The 22,772-nt window shown below is 37.4% G+C and overlaps 2 protein-coding genes across 4 annotated transcripts in view; one reads left to right on the top strand and one right to left on the bottom strand.

Annotated features, from left to right (window-relative positions):
* ksr2 (kinase suppressor of ras 2) overlaps positions 1 to 17,809 on the bottom strand; it is a 108,913-nt gene extending 91,104 nt beyond the window's left edge. For all 3 annotated transcript variants that reach the window (XM_005743061.2, XM_013913349.1, XM_013913350.1), the window contains exons 1-3: positions 17,062 to 17,809; positions 4,547 to 4,687; positions 3,578 to 3,728 (exon numbers count right to left, since the gene is read on the bottom strand). In XM_005743061.2, the coding sequence (XP_005743118.1) occupies positions 3,578 to 3,728; positions 4,547 to 4,687; positions 17,062 to 17,235 (466 nt within the window). In that variant the 5' untranslated portion in view covers positions 17,236 to 17,809. The remainder of the gene's footprint in view (positions 1 to 3,577; positions 3,729 to 4,546; positions 4,688 to 17,061) is intronic.
* Positions 17,810 to 19,183: 1,374 nt separating this feature from the next.
* The window catches only part of rfc5 (replication factor C (activator 1) 5), a 7,014-nt gene continuing 3,425 nt past the window's right edge, over positions 19,184 to 22,772 (top strand). The window contains exons 1-7 of the mRNA XM_005743060.2: positions 19,184 to 19,422; positions 19,961 to 20,025; positions 20,339 to 20,475; positions 20,584 to 20,663; positions 20,793 to 20,866; positions 21,359 to 21,518; positions 22,160 to 22,241. Of these exons, the coding sequence (XP_005743117.1) occupies positions 19,376 to 19,422; positions 19,961 to 20,025; positions 20,339 to 20,475; positions 20,584 to 20,663; positions 20,793 to 20,866; positions 21,359 to 21,518; positions 22,160 to 22,241 (645 nt within the window). The 5' untranslated portion in view covers positions 19,184 to 19,375. The remainder of the gene's footprint in view (positions 19,423 to 19,960; positions 20,026 to 20,338; positions 20,476 to 20,583; positions 20,664 to 20,792; positions 20,867 to 21,358; positions 21,519 to 22,159; positions 22,242 to 22,772) is intronic.

Below are 22,772 nucleotides of genomic sequence, written 5' to 3'. Positions count from 1 at the left end.
AACTAATTTAAACACATAAAAACGAAGCAACATCTAGTAATGGGACTTTAAATGTAACACTCGGGAATCATGTGACACTGCAACCAGCTAATAGAAAACAACAGGCCAGAAAACACAAGTTACAATTTATCAGCCTTTATGGAAAATTCATGTGTTTTGCAGTGTGGTACAGCATAGGCATTACTGCTTGCTATGAGACGGGGTTGGCCTGTTTGCCTTTCTGGATATTATCTTTCCCGGTACCCAGTCGAACTGATGAGGGGAAAAAAGTTTGAGAAGCACACAGGAAGGTGGGCAAGAGCAGCAGACTGACTGAAAAACAAGCAGAGAGCATGAATATTTCGAGAGGACAGCCGAGCACCAGCAGCCTAACAAAGAGCCTGATTTTCAGACTGTGCAGTAAAAGACCTGTTCGTCTGAATGTCAACAGCAACTGAATGTTACACCTCCTCTAATAAAACACTCTTTTAATGAAGTACAGTTTTGCTTAGGGCACACTGAAGTAAAACTACTCATCAAGTTAATTTGCTTAATTATTCAGCAGAGTCTTCTGTCTGAAAGGACATCTGTTACAAAACAGAGTGTGTGTGTGTGTGTGTGTGTGTGTGTGCGCGCGTATGTTCTTACTGGTATGTGGGTGTATGTGTGGGTGTGTGTGGCTCTGTGTGTGAGTGGGAGTCGAAGAGAACCAGATATGCTATGTTAACGGGTGTACTAAAGGTTGTTACTAAAACGTCCACCCTAATTTTAGTGATACTCTACTGCCCCCTTCTGGTTCAGCTGAATCATTGCAAAAGTCATAGTTATGACTGAAAACAAAATGTGGTCCGTTTATGCCATCTGGGGGCCAACCATGTAACAAACCAAACACACTTGTTGCATCACAGCACATACCTATGCATGTAATTCTGTTACCAACAGCCACATTTGATTTTAAAATAAATAAATAAATAAATAAATAAATAAATAAAAAGGGGAAAAAATATAGAATCAGTTTATATTACTGAGACAACTACAATTTTTACAAAATGTCTCTCCAAAATGGGAGATTAAAAAAATATTCTTTTTAAAATATCTTTATAATTTTAACCATAATTGCATAGATTTATCATTGTTAAAGGTATGTGAGGCCGCAGTAATAATGTAATGCACAAAATGACATTTAATACAAGGGTTTGACTTTGAGATTTCATTTTTCTATTGCTCAGCTGGAGGCAATATGCTATCACAATATGCTCTGCTAAGAAATATGCACTTCCATTTCTAATAACAAATTAGAACAAGTGGATTAACCATGGGAACCAGTTCTTAAAAACAGCTATTTTAAACAAATGCATCAGTGCAGTAATTTTGCATATTTACCGACAGTGTATGATATGTTAATACCACAAAGCAATGATACACATCTGACTTCCTGTTTCATTTTTGACAGTCTGGCCCCGCTGAGAACAGAAAATAAAGACATAAGCATTTTACCAAATTAATGTTGCACATGACTAAAGGACAAGAACACACTGCTCTCTGTATTGATAATTTACAGGAATACCATATTGTTTATACATTTCAGAAAAATTGTTATTCTAAATATTTTGAGTCAGAATGTCTTATCATATTATCTATCATATCTATCATGTCTTTCTGAAAACAGTTGTAAATGGTAAATGGCCTGTATTTGTATAGCGCTTTACTAGTCCCTAAGGACTAAGGACCCAAAGCGCTTTACACATCCAGTCACACACACATTCACACACACATTCACACACTGGATGTAGCATAGAAGCAGGGATGGTGTTGTATTGTAGTGTTTTAGTTCATTGTGCTATGAATAAATTAAGAAGAGGCTGAGAGGAAAGGCAGATCTGTTGGTAGTGAACAAAAGAAAACAGCACCACCTATAGAAACAACAGCAATTTCACTAAAGATATTGAGGCTTGAATGTCACTTCATAAGTGAGTTTACTTTTAATAAGTAATACGTTTCCCATTCACAAAAACAGCTTTTCATCATCACCCCATGAAACACCTCACTACCCAGGATATTAAGTTCAATACAAATAAACTAAATTAAAACGATATGTGAAAATGCATTATATTCAATGGAAATACTAATAAAAACTATACTTAAAAATGAAATAATACTGGGTGTTGGCAAAAATAAAACATACAGTAAACCTTTCCATTGTTATTTAAGTGAAATTTGTCAACACAACCAATCTGAGGAAGCTTTGGTGAATATTTTTACTGTCTTAATAATGTTTGTATTATAATACCTGTTCTGACCTTCTTATGTTTTGCTGCTTGACAGTTAACATACAAAAGCTAACGTTTGAAACTGATGACAACTGAGAATATGGAATGAAAGATTAAAAAAAATTAATGTGAAAATCTGTTTTGGAAAAAAATATATAAATGGGAAAAAATATAAAAACAAATCTTAAAAAACAACAACAACAAAAAAAACTGTAACAGATTTTTTTTTTATTCAGTGAATAAATGATTACAAATTACCATATTGTCTTATCTTTATCTCATGTAATTTGCAATCATTTAATTAATTCATTAAAATCTCTTAATATTTAACCCCATAAATCCTAAATGTCAGTAAAAGCATCAGAATTTTATGGTCAGCGTGAACAACATTTGCATTCTTTGGATAAATGTCCTCATCATTATCAGTCCAAAGTGAGATTTGAAAAAAAGAACTCCTAATCTACACTGCAAATAAAAGTGTAAATAGCAGCCATGAGCCATTTAGTCAGCAAATGCTGATTATAATAACATTGCTCTAATAATTGTGCACAAAAGCTCTGGTTTGTCACTTCAGGCATTGCCCCTATCCTTGATAACCTTAAAAACAATGGGACCTCCAGGGTGGAACAGATTGACCTAATAACACCAGTATAGGTTTATAGATCAATATCAATAATTTTAGAAGTCAGCAATTCAGTACTGTAAGTGATATGTCGTAATTTGTGTAGTGAGAGCACATTAAAAGTAGTTTTTATTGATCTGTTATATGTCTGAGAAAAGTCATGGATTTACTGTAAAATCAGCAGTCTATTGTGAATGTGGACAAGTATTATTATGTATGTCACCCCCTCTCTATGTGCCTAACGCCCGTATAATGCACGAGTTCCTAACAAACCAATCAACAAGCAATTCAACATAACTAAAGGTGAACATTTGCTCCCCAAGATGTATCATCCAACTCAAGCAAATCACAAATCAAGTTCTCCGGACAACTCTTTTTGTCTGGAAAACTGGAATACAGAAATATATGCTCGGAGAGCATATAAAAAAAATATTTAATCTGGGTGTAGTTATAAAAGCTATAAAAAAAAATTGAAAATTTTTTAAAAATACCATATATTCAGTATGCACCCATACAGTCTGAACGCACTATAAGTGAACTTTCTTAGTGTGCACAGAAAATAATTCATAGTTTTTCTTTCATTGGTTAGACACAAATATCCTAATATCTAGTGAACACAAACAGTGATAACGTTATATAAAGATTAGTATTTTCCATGTGTGTGAGTGTATGAGCTCATCTGTGAGTGTTTTGAGTGGACTCTCACCGAGCTGGTGGGCCTTTCTGAGGCAGGAGAGGGAAGCGTTGAGACGGGCACACTCCTCTTCACTGGCACCAAACTTTTGCAGCAGCTCACACACCTGCTCCTCGCTCATCTCCAGCAAGCCCTCCAGGGTCACCTCACCTGGACTCATTTCCTATCAAATATACACATGCAACATGCATGCAGCTTAAAGACCACCACAAATACACATCTAGCTCAAAAACTTAGATATTTAGATATACATTTAATGGAATAAGTTACTGTAATAGATAATTTTCTTTATTATACAGTGTAACAACATTAAGGATGATCAGGATTTTCTATAATGAGGCCATCAAACTTACAAGTAATCCCTGTAAACCAAATCCTCATGAAACAATTGATCTATATCAGCTCAACATCAGTTGTTTCCACTCATGACTCTCCACGATGTCAATCACAGTGCATATGTTTATATGGACATCTCCGACACCGCACATACTGCTAAAACCTCCTGCTTAAAGCAATAAAGAAAGGGGCTAAAATAGCTCCTTTCTGCCAGTGGGTGAGCTGAGGTGATACACAAAGGCCCAGTATGAGATGCATAGAGACTCCACTAGTACACGAAAACTTCGAAACTCAGTGCTATGGCATTTACAGCATTTTAGTAAGCTTTTAGCCAGAGGGTGATATGAGCTGTCAGATTTCGCTCTCAGTCACCAGTATGGAAACCTCAACTGCTAAAAGCTACAATCTGATAGTGACAGTGAAATGTTTAAATGTTAAGTATAAAAACTTTATTCAAATCTGTACAAAACATATTTTTTTAAAAATGAAAGAAGGCAGAAAAAGGCAATGTGTTAAAAAGTTCTTGGAACAGTTTGTCAAATACACAAATCAGAAAAATATCATCTGAAATTTTGACTTTGAAGCAATGATCATGAGATGTATTTTGAGTGTAAAAAATGGTTACTACGTGGTATCACGGCTTACCTGTGTGACCTCTTTCCTCAAGTTGACAATGCGGAACCAGTGGCCGAGGCGAGGAAAGTCCTCCAGCTCGGCACTGCGTTCCTCTAAGGCCACTTTGCACTTACAGGACAGCTGGCGGCTGAAGTACTTTACCAACTTCCCCTAGGAGGAAGAAAGACAAAAACAGTGAGACGATGCTTCTCCTGACCAAACTACTTTCACATTTTTAACATATCTACATACAAAAGTAATTCTCTGTGCTGAAAAAGTACGTTTCACCTCTCGGTTTCTCTTTCCTTTGTTTTCTATAAAATTCCTTTAAAACTGAAGCACAAATAAAACAATGGAAATTGTTTTAATATTACTCCGAAACCACTGGAAGAGTGGAACCTACCTCAGCTGTAATGGGTTAAAGGCAAGGTATATCCTGAACAGGTCAACAGTTTGTGTCAGTTTTGCAAAAATCCTGCCCGGTGTAGTGCTTTATAAAACAAAAGCAAACTTTACATTTTAAAAACAAATCATGTGTTTTTAAATCCTATTAAATAATCCTAATATGTTTAAATTTGCAGGAAAAAAAGATTTCAATTATATTTTTAGTCTGTTGTTGAAAAATCCCAGAAATCAAAGCAGTCACATAAGGTCATGCCAGTACCATAGTCATGGTAATATCCTATCAGTCAGTTAGGAAGAGCCTCTGGTGCCACAGAAATTCCAGGACAGCCTGGTTAATCAGCTCAGGCCAAGCAAATGAAACACTGTTTCATCATTTAACCCCTCTTCAACTCGCTGCTGAGTGATTATTGGTTGAAAGCTGTGATTATATCAGAAACCTCCTCTAAACTGAAAAATGGTGCTGATACAAAGACACATACAAGTGGGCAGATGCATGCAGGCTTTTCCTTTGTTAGAAGTCATTCTTCCTGCCACAGACACGTGGCTTGTTAGTGAAGGAGGATGTCATTTGCAAAAATAATAAATCATCAATTGGCGATAGCGCTGCAATAAATTGTAATAACTTTGCATGTGATGTTGTATATTTTTGTAAGACAACATACAGCAAAAAAAACAAAAAAATAATACAGTTCGTTTTTTTAAATTGTATAATTTAAATTGACTGTTTATCAAAATAGAAGTCTGCATTTTCTCCCTGTGCTTGTGTGGGATCTCTCCGGGTACTCCTGCTTCCTCCCACAGACCAAAGATATGTAATTGGTGGTGTTAGGTTAATTGGAGAATCTACATTGCCCATAAGTGTGAATGTGAGTGGTTGTCTGCCTCTCTGTGTCAGGCTGGCGACCTGTCCGGGGTGTGCCCCACCTCTTGCCTTATGGTATCTGGGATGGGCTCCAGCCCCCCGCAACCCCGAAAAGGATAAGCGGAAGAGAATGGTTGGATGGATGTTTATCAAATTTATTTACAGTTTGATTCCAAGTGAATTCTGTAGCTCACTCTCACACCATAAATTTATATCAATATCTACACAAATCTAAATCTAAAATAGCTATAAATAAATAAGTAAATATTATACTGGTTGATTTTTAATTGTTACATTTTTAGCTGTGTAGTTTTTAGCCAATTTTACAGGTTCACCTAACATATCAAATGCACCTGATGACAAACAGGTAGCTCTATTCACACCTTGCTCCTGATTTCATATTACTCCACTCAAAACCAGTGGTCAACACCAAACAGCCAACAAAGAAGTTGTGGCAATGTAAAGAACAGCAGTGCCAGTGTTATATTTGCCATGTCTGCCAGTATACCACAATCCACTTGGGTCCGAGTGACCTACAATTTGTCATCAAATGGTGAGCCAAAGGTTCTCTGTGCAAACATTCACACACATAAAACACTATAACATGCGACCACGTATATAGGCTCCAAGCAGGCTCTAAGCAAACTTGGGGGGGGGGGGGTGTAAATAAATGCAGCTACTTGTCTGTGGTCTCATTAATCCAACTTACAGTAAATAACACTAAAAAGCAAAATTTTGACTGAACTATTCTATTTTTCTAAAAATGTTTTACAAATGCTCAATCAAGAAGCAGTTTTATATTTAAGAGCCTATGTATTTGCAAGTAAGCATAACATTTATTCAATACATTGGTGACAGTATTCACTTTAAAACATCCTTATTTACTTACTTATTATTAACTAAACTACACTGCTAAGTTGAGTGCTTGTCCAAATTAAAGCAGTTTACAGTCATGTATAAAGAGTGCCCTCTCCCTGCAGGGAACTCTACACTGAAAATATTATTTAACACAAGTTCACTCATGGGTCAGATGCAAGCATGTTAGTTAGCGACAGCAAGAAATTTGCATCCATAGTGAGTTCCGTCTGTCATTTTGAAAGTTGTGTGATTTATCACAGTTAGATCACTACACTTTTATTTTAGCTGTGCACACAAATCTCTAAGAAATACAGGCAACTATTCAAAAAGCTGGCTCTATAGTTTTGTGGTTTACTCGGGGGGGTTTTTTGGGTTTTTTTGCTTTCTCTTTTCTTTTTTCCTTTCTTTTTTAAAAACCAGCAAAAATATAAATACATTTTTTCAAATGTAACAGCATAAAAGCGCAGTCGAAGGAAGCATTGCATAATTCTTGTAAAAAAATCGGAATACATATTTGATAAACTTGCATTTGTCAAATACATGCTTTTTCTTCATATATGACAGATATGTTCAAATGCTCTAATATTATTTCTGGTTTTCAATCAATTTTACATTAAAAAAAATGAACAAAACAACATTCATTTAGATACTTAAAACTAAAGTTCTGTATAATATACTGGGATCATCTTATCACTAAGATGTAGCTGTGCTGGTGACTCCGAAAATACTACATATCAGGAAGTTACAGTGAAGTCGTGATATTGGGTATATGTCCATCATTTGCTACTTCCATGTTTCTGTTTAAAACAAAACCTAAACAAACATCTTATTTTTTAGATGTGTAATATTTAAAATATTCAAAACACCTTTGCAGATTAATGAAATATCTGAAAATGGTTACCATCAGAATGTTTACATTTGGACTAATTACCAACAAATTACAATAAAAGTAATACCTCTGAAAAATATATTTCCAGTGTGATATGCACTCACCAGCCACTTTATTAAGTACACCCATTGAGTTGATCAATAACACAGACATTTATTCAGCCAATTACATGACAGCAGTGCATGTAGCCAAGCAGACATGGCCATGAATACTTGAAATTCAAACCGACCATCAGAATGGGCAAGAAAGCTGATTTAAATGATCTTGAATGTGGCATGATGTTGATGCCAGATGGGCTGTATAAGTATTTCAGAAAATGCTGTTCTACTGAGATATTCCCACACAATCATCTCTAGGGCTTACAGAGATAGATCTGAAGAAGAGGAAATATCATGTGAGTGTCAGTTCTTTAGGTGAAAATGCTTAAAGTGACAGAGGCCAGAGGAGAATGGTCAGACAGCAAAGCAATAGAAACTCTAATAAACACCCAAATTGGGCAGAAGAGCATCTGTGAATCCACAAGAACATTGAAGCAGATGAGGTACAACAGCAGAAGACCACACTGGGTACCACTCTTATCAGGAGAAAGATGTTAGTAAGATGTTAAACCATCATGTCAATATGGACCAGATCTCTGAGGAATATTTCTTCCACCTTGTTGTATCTGTGCCTGAAGAGTTAGTGCAGTTCTGAGGGCAAAAGAGTCCAACCTCGTACTAGCAAGATGTAACTAAAGTGGCTAGTGACTGTTTGACCCACAAGTGATTTTTCCATTACCCAAGATGCTAAAAGTTGCAGAGGAAGTAGATCAATACATTCATTATATTCAACATTTTTATGATTTTAAAAAAAATATGACAGTGTCACATATAGAAACATAAGACTCGGGGATATAAATCACCCTACTTGGTCACTTGAAGGTCAAAGGAAAGTGCAAAATAAAGAAAAGAATAATCATTTAGATGCAAACATCTCTGGAATGAGATATTTTCCCTCATTCCAGACTCTGCTGTGAGACACTTTGTTCTGACTCTATCGGGCTGCATAAAGCCTCACACCACTGAAAGCGGGACATACAAGCATCTTTGTTACTACGCAGTTTCGAGCTGAAACAGTGGGTGACGTGATGCTTGAAGACTTAAGGGTGATGCATGTAGATGGCCCCATTCCAAAAGTACACCTACAAAATGACTGCTAGAAATTAGAGAGTTCTGTCCTACATCAGTGCATACCAAAGTAGAAACCAGTGGAGGAGGGACCAGCAAGTCACCTCTGAATGCAGAAAACCCTACAGCAGCTGCCCACGGCTGCTAACACTGCCTGATAAAGAAACTGAACAGTCCACACTTACAAAGAAACACACATGTACCCTGGCTAAATCAGTTAATAGTTTACTGTATGTCAGAAAATATATCAATAAGTTGGTGAGCTTATTTTTGAACAACATACAGCAGCGTTAAGTAACCAATGAACCAGCACAATTTAAAAAAAAAAAGGGGGGGGGCAAACAGGCCTAGGTGTGCCAGAGAATCGCATAGGACAGACAGAATCAATTAAACTGAGATCAAAGTGCATATCATTGAAAACATTATCCCATGTGTTGGAATCTTGAATGCGAGTTTGTTGAGCTGTCATTCATTTCCACTTTGACCTAGGCTGAGAAATTTCTGTGAATAATAGATGTATTATTTATTTATTAATTATTGTTCCCCTTGGGATGCAGTATAGGCTATACTCTGCTGTGATCAATATTTTGGTTGTAAACACATGCTAATCTAATAACATCCCATCAGCTTTACCCGAACTTTGCTTTTTAAATAATCTCTTTAAACAGATATTATATGATTAATACTCAACACTGATATATCTCATTATTAATCTAAAATTAAGGTTTGACTTGAACCAGCTTCTTCTTTTGACTGCTCCCTTTAGGGCCACCACACCCAATCATTTGCTTCCATCTTCTCCTATCTCTAGCATCCTCCTCTGTCACGCCAACCTGCGCGTGTTCGACTTCACATAATCTACAAATCTTCTCTGTGGTCTTCCTCTTTTCCTGCCTGGGAGTGTCATCTTCAACATCCTTTGTCCAACATATCAGCTGCCTCTCCTCTGCACATGTCAAAATCATCTCAGCCTTGCCTCTAATTTTGTCTCCAAAACATTCAAGCTGGGCTGTCTCTGATATATTTATCCCTAATTTTGTCCAATCTGAGACTAGAAACAAGTATATCAGATGGACTGGAAGTATAATGTAACGTGACTTCTTTTAGGTAATGTACACAAACTCTAGGCAATGTCAGGAAAATCAAGTCAGAGCATTGCATGAAATTACCCTTTCTCGCATGTGTAGCAGGATGATTTAAGCCTGCTCTCGATGATTAATTATGCCCGTTTTGAATCTGCTGATTTATTGCTGGCAGTGCCGCTGTATATAAGGAGGCTCTGTCACCTGCTTGTTTATGGTCCACCGATGGTCACATTACCTGGCGTCTTTGTCCGCCTGCTGCATGTGTATAGGTCCACTGCAGCATGTACATTCTGCCTGTTCCACAGAAGCTGTGAACTTAAAAGTCTCTTGCTTGTGGCATCTCCTGTTTGTGGTGTGAAGTTTACCACTACTCCCCAGGCAAGCATAATATAGTGTTGGTAGTTTTTTGGTCCAAAAACTACCAACATTTCAAAGTACTGCTTGCACGGTAGAAGTTACTGGGATGTTGTGCCATCTGTTGCCACTGGGTCAGGAAGTGCTCCTCTCCTGTCGAGGTGGAGTAGTTCAGCAGGTCTGGTATATAAGCTGCCCTTTCCTCTGCATTTGGCTTTGAATTTAAATTGCCGATTTATTAAAAGCAATTTGTCATTTTTCAGATAAGCTGGTGCCGCTCTGCAGGATGCCCTGCTATTTTGTTTCTCTGTTTTGTTCATTGGCATCGTTTGGGTCAGCTGCATTCAGCGTTGCTTTGCGCACCGCTTTGCAACCCCTTAATTGGGGCCCTAATAATTTTAATGTGTGTGTACATGTCTGAAGTGGGGTTAGCTTTGGATTATGTTTATTTGATCCTGCATTATTTAACTTGTGTATTTTTTGTTTTGTTGTTAAAACATTTTGCTTATTTAAAGTTACTTTAACCTCCTGGGACCTGGTGTCCACCTATGTGGACATCACATTTTGGGTTATTTAGACCAAAATACTCAATTTTGCTCTGATTTCATTCCCTTTGTGTCCAGGCTGAGAGCTGAAGATGATGGAGGGGCTTGTTCCTGTGTTGTGTGTGGTTGGTGCGGGTTCCCTTCACGATTGACTGCATGTTCACAAGTGCCTGAGGTGATCCACTTATGTTCATTTTTATTTGTTGAGTCTGTCTCCCCTTCATGTTGACTATTCTCCTCTGTTGGTGAGCCTCATTCCTGAACACTCCTAACCCCGATTCCCTGCATGGTTGAATGTGTAGTATTTTAAAAATGTCTTTTTTCCTTTTTAAAGAAAAAAATTAATGGAAAGTTTTGCATTGTTGAACCACATCTCCTGTCTCCTCTTTAGTGGAATGAACCCGTGTACCTCACTGGTGTTTTTACTCATTTCCTTGGGTGAAAATCCCAAGGTGGTGTTGGTGACAACTTTTGGCTGCCCTAACTATAGTGGGAATAGTGAGTTTAAGGGCCAAAGCACTAATTAAACTATTTCATAACCTTGTGCTGTCACAAATGCATTATCACCACTAGAAATACTCAGTTTGATTTTGGTGAGGGGTACTGGTTGTTAGTGAATCCACATACAGCTAGGTAACAAAACAGTAAGAGAAAATATAACTATTTAACTCTACAGTGTAAGATTTATTGTTCAAAATGAAGAGTTTTGTTTAGTTTGTGCATTCAAGCAGGACCCTCAATACACCTTGTTACATCTCTTTAATGTTTCTGGCTTATTATTTAAAATATTACAAAGACTCATAACTATCATAAAGTCGCAGTCTGAGCACATTTGGCAAACTAAACTAATAACAAGAATGGACAGCATACTGTACAGCAGGTGCACAAGCATAAGCTACTTGGTCTAGCGGACTAACAATAGCACGCCACAAACTGAAAATTATCTTGGATTTTAACACTTCTCTTTTTCCCCCCTTCTGTCTGCTTTCTGCACATATTGCTAAACAAGTTTAAATCTTCTGTTAGTGCTGCTTATATTTTCAAAGTACCTGGACATCAGTGCATCGCTAAGGCTCAGATTGGAAAGGTCATAAGGTTTACAATAGCTACCATCAGCTTTACTGAATTAGTTTCTGAAGTGAAGCAAGCTGCTCGCATTAGCATAAACTAACATTCTTTAAGCTTCATAAAGCTGGCGGGGTTTTGTTTTCTTTTCTCTCTTTTTATTTTATTTATTTATTTTTTTTAAAAACACTAGCTGATATATGATAGCACCAGATAGCTGCACAGCAGAGGCCTCTAAACTATAATGATCAGCTGTGGTAAAACAGAATTTTTCGAAAGCAATATAATTTTGGCTAAAACGACTAAACCAACATAGCTGCTAAAATGAAGTGCTCTTTAATCAGATGAGCCTATATCATGCTATTCCCATTAGAGACATGAGCTGCACTGATCTCTTCACAACTGCTATACCGTTAATCCAGATGAACTAGAACACTTGATGAAGTTACAGCAGAGTGTAACTTCCACACCAGCTTTATCTAATCTCCTTAACTAGAGTCCAGTACTTTCCAGCATTATAAATGCCAAGCACTATAATTTAAGCATATTCAACTGCATAAGAAAGAGTGGTGCAATTTCAGACTTTTTTTTTTTTATGCAAAATTGCTGAACTTGTAATGCTGAATTTAGCCCACTGGCAAACTGTAGTACATTTTCAACCATTCTATGTCTAAGGAAAATATATATATATATGCATAAAAAAATAAATTATAAGAATAGAGCCATTCTTGTTGTATTAACAGACACAGTGAAAAAACAGGAACACAAATGAAGGATATAGACTATAGTTATTTCTTTTCTTTTTGGGGGGGGGGGGGTGGGGGGTGCACACCAAAAAGGGAGTGTTGCATCCCTAAAAAGAGGCTAGGGGATGAGTTGAGTAACAAAAAATAAAATAAAAAAGAATTTTCAAACATGAGTTTTTTGTTTTTTGGGGGTTTTTTTAAAGAAAAGAAAGAAAGCTATTGAAAGAGGACACTAGCTACTTACCAGTAGGTCAAGCACACCACTAAACTGACAAATACTGTTAAAGCACACAATCCTCTGCCATCCAAGAAACACAGCTATTCACTAGCAGTTCTAGCCTGTCCACACCACACCACTGAAACTGGCCTAGACTGAGACTGAGTAGCGCTACACCTGCTTTTATACTGTGGTGAGGCTCATTCCTGAGTAGAGACAGCTGTGCACTGGCACCTCAAGAGAAATGGGTGGCAGTTAAATGTGTGGGGCAAACAGGACATACCCACACAACATGCGGGCTGTAACAGTGAGCTTAAACTGCAGAAGTCTATGTGGTAGATGCAGGTGGAAAGAAAGATTTCTCCAAGTGGAAAAAATGTATACAAGCATCTTTTTGCAACTGTGGACATACAAGTTTGAATTATCACCTTAAAAGATAATAACATCTCTGACACACTGTCCTCCTTTTCCTTTTGTTTGGCAGCATTAAGTGGAAATACAGTTTGACACGGTAAAAAGAGTCTTCTGTGGTCATTTGCAACAGGTATAAATACTCATTCTGTTGCGCCTGGTCAACACTTGGTGTGACACAGTTTGCTTCAAGCCTAATGACGTCTTTATCCTTCTAAGCTACAGTGCTTGAACTGTTCTTCATAACATTTAATCATCTGACTCTATAAAAACACCATGGTTCCACCTCTGAAGGAAAAAAAATAAACAGCTGATGCTACATTTCATGTTCAGACAAACAAGTTAAAATGTTTTTTTCATCTGGTACATTTGAACATTGATGGATAACACTAGTGACCTAATTTCTACTAGTTGAAATGCAAAATGTAATTGTGTGGCATGCTAACAAGCGTGCATCACCCTTCATTTTAAAAAGTAGAAAATAGAGCCTTGCTGAAAAATTACTTGGCTGATATTATTAGTCAGTATTGTCATATGTTGGGTTATGTATATTATCTTAATAATAATATATATATAATTAATATTATACATAATGACCATGTCCCAAGGTATAAAAACAACATTTTTTAGAATATGAAGCAAGAATATATGATCAGTGTATTTGAGAAATGGCGTCATCACATAGTTTGCACTACAATAAATGAGTCTCAACAAGTGATGGTATACAGGCTTAAAGCTTTATGTTTCTAACGATGTGATGGGAAATCAAAACGTTGTTGAAGATTCTTGCCTATCTACAGACCAAACTTAGTTTCATTTGACTGAAATAGATTCATTCTCAGAATATCTGAGGAAGCTCACACAGTTCTCACTTCACTAACTTCACTAACTTCACTTCACTAACTTTCTGAAATAACGCAAAAAAAAAGTGTGTTTCCCTTTATTTGCAATAATTTCTTACTGATGATAAAGTCTTTCTTTCTAATTCATTCAATTTCTGTTAAAAAACAACAACAACATTAAACCAAAATATCTACACAGACTTACAACTCGTGGCTGTCAAACTGCTGAATTTGTACTATACTACTTACTTTAACCGATTCATTTAAAGCTTCCAGACATCACCACTATCGAGTTCTATGACTTAATATGGAAAAAGAGAAAACAACCCTAAACTAAGCCTAGATTGAACCTGGCATCAGAGCTCTTACTTAAAAATCAGTTATGTACTACAGGTCACAGTATAATGTTAAACTTTTGAAAACATAGCCAAATAACAACCCAAATTTTTGTCCTATAGAGGACATACACATGATCTCTAATCTTTCCCTATCAAAAGCTACAGGTCACATTGATATTTTTCTTCTATCTCCTACATACACCAAGGCTGTTGTACAAGAACTTATGAAAAAATACTTTTGGTTATTTTTTATTATCCACTTATCCTGATTAAAGTCAGTGACATAATTGTTTGTTAACTATATCCAAATTGGTGAATTTAGGAACAGTAATGACTATCATGTGATTGCAGAAAAGTATTAGTTTGTAATGTGTTACCTCCATCAGTAATTGATGAACCATCTACGAGACTAACTTTTTATTGCTGGACAACAGGAAAACTTGATCCATAATCATACTGTATATTAACCAAAGATGTATGTGTGACATTCTGGCTGTAGCAAACAAGGGAGTGACAACAACCACTGATAGTTGAGTGTAATGAGCTAAAGAAGTAGAAATTCTTTCTCCGAAGTTGATGTATACAGACAGAGCTTTAATGGACTGAAAAGGCTATCAATGTTACTTTAATCAATAATAATTTCCCTATAACTCTGCTGAGCAATTTAAATATGACTCAGGTTTAAAAACTTTATAAAGTCAGCAACCATGATTTCCTATGTTCCAATGTTCATCCTAGTTTTGAATGATAAAAAACTGATAGCGACTTCCTTTTATTCAAAGCTTTTGCTGAAAATTCAAAATGCTAACTCTGATTGGCTTATTCCATTGAAGCTAGTAAAGGGTTCTAGGTGTTCAGTAAAATTGTGAAGAAATGTTTCCACAGATCAATGTTTGCTTCAAAGTTCAAACAGAATAATAAGTCATGAATGTTTTGAACCTGCATTGTAACCACCTTCTTGTCTTTTTTTTTAGCCTAAATTTACCTTGGATTACAACGCCATGCAGAAATGGCTTACACTACCCCTGTTGCTTGTTACATTCCTGTTGAGTAGAACAAGTGATACAAACTACACTAACAAAGCAACAGCATGAAAATAGTGTGTAGCACCAGTAATGTTTAAAAATTTGCAAGATCCCTTTAAGGTGGGAATGTAAGTTTGTGCATGCTTTACAGCAAGCTGCACTTTGAAAACTCTTGTATTAAAGGATAATGTCTCTCAAATTCAGTGTCAATATGAAAAACCTCTGTCTTTGTAATGTAACAACCTGTCTAACAACCTGTGGAAGACTGAAGTTAAGCATAATTTTAAAATGACAGAGAAAGCGGTGCTCCTCGCACTCCAAATACAATCCTTTAACTCAGCTACTGAGAGAAGATTATTTTTCCTTCAACCAACGTGTCCGTTTTATACAGGTATTAGCCATGCAGCACAGTTGCTACAAACATGCTAATAATGTATGTCAAAATTTTCTGAAAAGAACTGAACACATAGCTTGGGTATATCCTAACTTTTGGTTTAGGCAAATTAAAAGGATATCCCTACCCTTCTTAAGTTTGGAGAAATAGGTCAAACTATGACACAATCAATAAAACCATTCTGATAAATCCATTCACAAAAATTTGTCAGGCTAATTTTACTGGTGAAATAAAAATAATACCCCCATAATGCTTATAACTAGTAATCCAAAACGCCTTGCAAAGCATGCAGGGAACATAGTGAACATTTATCTTCACAGTGTAGCCTGCTCATTGCTGGCAGAGCATTTGCACTTTATATATTTAGTTATCTCTTCATTTGGATTACATTCCTGTCCCCTGTCCAGCACTTGCAAACTCCGTTTAACAGCTCAGACATCAATACTTTGCAATGTGTTTATGTGTTATGCACAGTCTCGTATTCCTGTGGGGATGAGATTAAGTATGTGCCACTCACAAGTGATTTCTTGGTATTTTGTTAACATAGTATCTTAATTATTTTCCCACTAGGACTTAAAGTCTGTTGATGGCGCACACAAAGACTCAGTGGTGAGTTTATGGAGACCTTATCACTTAATGGTATTTGTTTCAATCTCATGAGACATCACAATAACATTCTTACAGGCCCTAAACGCCTGTCTGCAGTGCTCAATAGGCTATAGTGAGTTTTCAGTGAGCTTATCGCACTTTATTGCATCTTTATGTCCTGTAACAGGGGTTTGTTCGACTGGTCTAAGTAGTCTCAAAAAGGGCAGCCTGATATCTCAACACACAACATGACCATTACGTAACGCAATTTACGGAATACCCCACGGGCCAATTAACGGATAACGATATTTTGTAACAATTTCAGTAATCTGCCAGCCTTGCATAACGGCAGGGCCTGGCTGCGAGAACAGATGCGCAGGCTGGCATATTGCTAATGGATTGTAAACACGGGCTGCCTATAGGCCTCGGCTGCCTCAGATATTATTCTGGTGGAGAAGAGCCACCTTCTCTCCCCGCCACCTGCAGAATGCGCAAGTCTATAACAGCCCACTGCAGCCCCGTGGCCTCTTGATTTATTGCACTGCACAAAACAGATAGCAGTGGGCTTTAGCTGAAATCATTATATATTTATGCAGTGGCAGCAGAAAAGCAGTCTGCCGTAGAAAAGACACATAAAAATTATGCATAGTGGCCTTGAAATAAATAACAAACGGCGGCAGCCCCCCACCCCCCCGTATTGATTTGAATGTAGATGCACAGCAGAAATCCGATGATTCCGCTCAAAGGGTGCTTACCTCAAGCGTTCGTATCTCTTTTTGTGTCAAGTCGTTGGATGTGGCACATTTGGTCCGTAAACCCTCCAAACTAGAAATGCTTATGTCTATCATATTTTGCACCAACTCGCACTGCTGCAAGGCTTTCTGCAAACTAAGATGCTGCTCCTCGCTTTTTGTCATCTCCTCGTTCATAGTTTTGTGAACAGTGGACGTTATTTTTCCGTTGCACTTAACAAAAAAGGAATGAATTAATTCAAAAACAAGGGAGTAAAAATATTGATGATTATTCAGGAAAAGAGCGTGGTGAAACCCACGGAACGGAGCAACCTGCAAAACGCCATGAAACGAGATGTTGAAGGTTTAGAGACGGGCTTTGAGCCGTGAGAGAATCGACTCCATTGCAACAACAGTCCTCGTAGTTCCTGCTGTTTCATCAAGGTGTCTCTGGTTGTGGGCTAAATCAAACACAGTATGAAGATACCAAGCGGGACTACGCGGTCTGCATCCATTGGGTTCCACTTCTTTCAAATGTATGTTTGGGGGGGGAAAAAAGAAAAGAACAAGAAGAAGCTGTTCAGCGCACCATAAGTAGACGCATCGGGGAAAAGCCTGCTGGTTTTAAAGGTGCTGATGTGCGGACTGGATGCAGGTACTCCCTGTCTCCCTAGGCAGCAGCTGCATCCCGGTTCTCTCCCACCACACCGACATGTTTCCTGTCAATCAAACCCACAGCAACAGCATCGCATCGCCCAGGCACCACCGTGAGGGGCCGTTCTCGCGAGATTACAGAGCAGAGTAGAGAGCTTACTATGCTTGAAACGCCAGGCTAGAGTTAGAGACAAAACTATCCCTTTTTACATGTTTGAAACAAAGATGTCCTTTTACTGAATATGTATGATATCTATTAGTTTACTACAGGCTCATGCTGTGTGCACACGTATATAGCCTGCAGTCCACAGCCACACACACCCCTTCAAAATATTTCTAGAGAATGATTTAAATATGCTTTAAAGTTAAATGGAAAAACAAATATTATTTTCCACTGATTCATGTGAGACATTTAATTTTGGCCTAGTGAGACAACTCTGTACTATGCCTGTTGATGTTTGTATGTGAGTAGAATCTTCTGTTTTTTATTGTGTGCCTTATCTCATTTCTTCTTCCTCTGTGCTCAGGTTTAATTTGCAGAAGAGATCTTGATCACAGTGAGGCTCCTCAGTTAGAATATAGGTTATAACGCAGACATTACAAATAGAAACTGGATTGTTCAAAAACAGCAGTTGCAGGGAAAAAAAATAAACCAAACATTAAGGATTGAATGCTGTCAAAATGCAGGCTGTGATATTAAATTGTTATCCTTGACTGATGCAGTATAATGCAGCCTGGGAATCAAGATGCTTTGGAGGTTGCCAGCAACAAATCTGAGAAGTCAAGCTGATTAAAGAGATAGGAGATGGTAAACAAAATCTTGTGTACTTTACTGCTCACAACTTTTTTTCACTAACCTATGATGATCAAGAAAATGTTTCAGAGAAACCTGTCGTGTAAAGTATAGGTTAGGTGATATTTCAAATTCAGGCTCTAGATAAATATATGGGCACACTGCACTTTTTTGACATATGGACAGATATGTGTATTTTATTGTCAGCACCATTACCAGAACAGAAAATAAATGCAAAAACATGTAGAAAACATTTGTGACACTCTTTGTCATGTGTTAAGATGCTTAAATATTAACACTTACAAAGATAAACTATAATGAGATTTAGATGTCAGTGTCGTATAAAAGTGAACAAACTACATCTAAGAAGGAAAGGTGTAGACTTTCTTTTTTTTTAATTTAACAAGACGTTTAGTGACACGTGACTTTTATTTAAAAAATCAAGATAGCCAGAACACTTTTTTTCTTTTATTTTGGTGATTAGGACTTTAAAGACTTGTAGTTCTTGCTGTTGGGAAAAAAACCTACTCCTGAGTTTGATTTTAATTTTCACTGATTAGGGAAAGGAATTGTTCAAAATGGGAGAGACAATATTTAAAAATGAAAGAGGAGATATATATCTTCGTTGTTATGATGTTTGATATTGTGTATTTTTTATTGTTACAATTTCTAAATCCCGTTATTATTATTTTTTTACAGCAGAGAACGAGTCACCGATACTCCGCCCATGAAAATGACAATGTGATTCCATTGGTTGTACGTGGTGACGTGTGACGTACGTTTTGTTTGCGGAGCGCGCCAAACAGGGCCATCAACAGTAGTAATCGCAGTGGCTTAAACTCTGGAACCCTTTTGCTCCGCTTGGCGTAATATTCATGCTTGGTAGGATACATGGCTTCTACAAGTAAAGCGCCGCTACAGACCAGAAATTTACCATGGTGAGCTGAAAGTCGCTGTTTATCACAGAATGGTTCAAAAAGTTATTGCTAGCTAGCTAACATGCCTACTGTCAAGCTAGCTGCTCGCTGCACTGAGTAGACTGATGCATTCTGTGAATTGCTAGCTTTATATACATATAATAAATGACGTTAGTTATTACGCATAGTTGTAACATGGAAGGAAATTAGCTTGTCTTCAGTTCGGCTTACGTAAATCTTATCAGTCCATCAAGCATTAACATGGTGCCACTTCAGCAACAGGTTAACCGAAAACCTGCAGCTTCTGACTGCGGTGAAAGTACTGTAAGGTTGACGTTTTGTTTATAATAAAGGGTGATGTTACGAAAAATATGGATGCGGAACTAAAAAGTGGCCATATGTAATGTGATATGTCAACGTTTGTCAGCGCTTATCATATGTGTCCGTAAACGTTTCAATAATTTTCTTTAAAATTCTTTCGAGGTTGCTTATTTGCCTTGCTGTAAACGCAGTAGTTATTGCAAGTATGAATGCGTGTGTGTGCGTTTTCCTGTTTCAGGGTTGAAAAATACAGACCACAGAGACTTGATGATCTGATTTCACACAAAGATATTCTGAGCACTAGTAAGTATGTGGACTGCCAGAATAACAATACTATAAAACTGTATAACATGACACTTATGGATAATCAAACTACTTTTAAAACGTAATAAACTGATAAACTCAATGCTATCTGCCAGTGTTTTTGACTCTTGAGCTTGTTTACTGTGGTTATACCGTCACTGTCATTAATGAGTCATGGTACTGAGTCAGCTGGCTTAAAACTTTTATGTTTCAAATTTATAGAACTATTCAAGGGGGGTGCATATGTGGATTGTTATAGAATTGTTGGTTACTTGTATTTAAACTGATTTTCATTTGTTCTTTTTATTTCCAGTCCAAAGGTTTATCAGTGAGGACAAGCTTCCACACCTTTTGTTCTATGGCCCACCTGGAACAGGAAAAACCTCAACCATACTCGCTTCTGCCAGGCAGCTGTACAAAGAGAAGGAGTTCAACTCTATGGTGTTGGAGGTATGTTACAACTCCTCATTAGAAGATTTGGGTTTGCTGAATTGTAAAGGTTTTTGAACTTGTAACTCTGCCATTTTACATTAAAATATAACTAATTTTGGTTTATAGCTCAATGCATCTGATGACAGAGGTATTGATGTAGTACGAGGTCCCATTCTGAGTTTTGCCAGCACCAGGACCATCTTCAAGTAAGACTAAAACACTTGTAGAGATTTTGACCAGAAATAAGTGTTCTCAATACTTTTATGTGCAGTTAAGAAGTGCAATGGAAATGTAAGCTGCTGCCTTTGCTTTTTTTTATATATCTTGTCCTTCAGGAAGGGCTTCAAGTTGGTGATACTGGACGAGGCCGATGCCATGACCCAGGATGCCCAGAATGCATTGCGTCGAGGTAAGCCATCTGTTCGTTCAGGCATTACCCACTGTGAGGCACACGGCTCAGTGAGCAGGCAATTTGGCTGCTGCTGACTTACAGTGTATCTACTTTTAAACCTGGATATTTATTTAAAAAGCTTTACTTTGCAGAAGAGTGGAAATAATTATTGAATTTAACTGTGAGATATTTTGTAAATTTAGTCCAACCTGTGTTTTTCTAATAATGTTTCCATATTTCATTTATAAAGCATCTATTGCTGCTCAGTGCCGTTTTATATTTCTAAATAGATGCATGATGAAGGAAGAGTGGATGATATTGTCTGTCTGTCAATTCTAAATTCTCAGTGAGGTGGTTTACGAGTGTCCTGCACAATCTTAGCAACATTAAGCAAGTCCTTAGGATAGATTATTCAAAAAAGTGGAGTTTTTGTATTTACTAAGATGTTGCCAGAATTTACATTTTAAACTTGTTTCCCTGCTTTCATCCCACCCTTGCTCTCTGTCTCAGTCATTGAGAAGTTCACAGAAAACACTCGATTCTGTCTCATTTGCAACTACCTTTCCAAGATCATCCCCGCCCTGCAATCTCGCTGCACCAGGTTCCGCTTTGGTCCGCTTTCGCCAGACCAGATGATCCCTCGGTTGGAGCACGTTATCCAGCAGGAGAAGTGAGTTAATGTGTGAATGCTTTCTCTCCACTTACTGTTGTTGTTGTTTTTTTACATCTCATTGAATTATTCCCAGAATTGCTAATGAACTTGCCACATGTATTTGTACCTGTTGGCCTCCCTGGGCTCCGCCAATCTGCGTATAGTGAGAGAAATAATTATTTGATCCCCTGCTGAATTTATAATTTTGTTCATTTCCTTGTAAGTGAGCATTCTCTAATTTTTATGGTAGTTTAATTTTAATAGAGACAAACATAATACCAACCACATTAAAGATTGTTTGAAATCCAGAGTCTTTGTTCTTATGTTACGTTTCTGTTGGGTAATGTTTAGAAGTTTAGGGCTTCTCTGTGTGTGTGTTTGAAAACAGTTTAAATCGGGGTGCAACATCAACCCTGGCCTCTCAACTGTACCAGGCCCTGAAAAACCAACAAATACCACAATAGGAAATGAATTTTCTCATTGTTTCACATTTATTGCTACATGCAACCTGAGATGGAAGAAATTAATGAATGGACTTGGAATTCTTTTTGATCGCTCTAGTTATTAAATGTCATCAGTTATGTGTTCACGTCGCAAGTTTTAATTTAACTTTGATATGATTTAAAAATAGTTGATTATGTCATTACTTTTTGTGACAGTATTGACATCACGCCAGATGGAATGAAGGCTATCGTGACCTTATCAACAGGTGACATGAGAAGATCGCTCAACATACTGCAGGTATGGCCAGAAGTTCATCATCAGCGTTGTTTAAGATGTGGATGTCATATTCAGTGTGGCCGTTTTTAAACAGCGAAAATATAGCCACTGGCCACTTCATTAGTTGCGTCCCCCCTTTTGCCTTCAGAGCTGCCTTATTTCTTTGTACCATTCCGTTGAGGTGTTGATCCATATTGAGATGATTGAATCACACAGTTGCTTCAGATTTTTCTGCTCCACATTCAGGATGTAAATCTCCACTACATTTCACATCCAATATATCCCAAAGGTGCTCTATTGGATTGAGATTTGGTGAGTGTGGAGGCCATTTAGGTACAATAAATTTATTGTCATGTTCAAGAAACCAGTCTGAGATGATTTTTAGCTTTGTGACACAGATTGTACCAAGAAAATATCTCCCACACATTACACCATCGTCAGCCTGAACTGTTGATACAAAGCAGAATAAATCCATGCTTTCAATTTGTTCAAGCCAGATTCTGACCCTGTCATCACAGTGTTACAGCACAAATTGCTTTCCGTTAAGCTGCA

This window comes from Pundamilia nyererei, unplaced genomic scaffold (genome assembly GCF_000239375.1).
Source record: "Pundamilia nyererei isolate P.nyererei 1_Seehausen unplaced genomic scaffold, PunNye1.0 scaffold00127, whole genome shotgun sequence".
NCBI classification, from domain to species: Eukaryota; Metazoa; Chordata; class Actinopteri; order Cichliformes; family Cichlidae; genus Pundamilia; species Pundamilia nyererei.
Note: the sequence above shows the minus strand (reverse complement) of the source record. Positions and strands in the feature narration are given on the sequence as shown.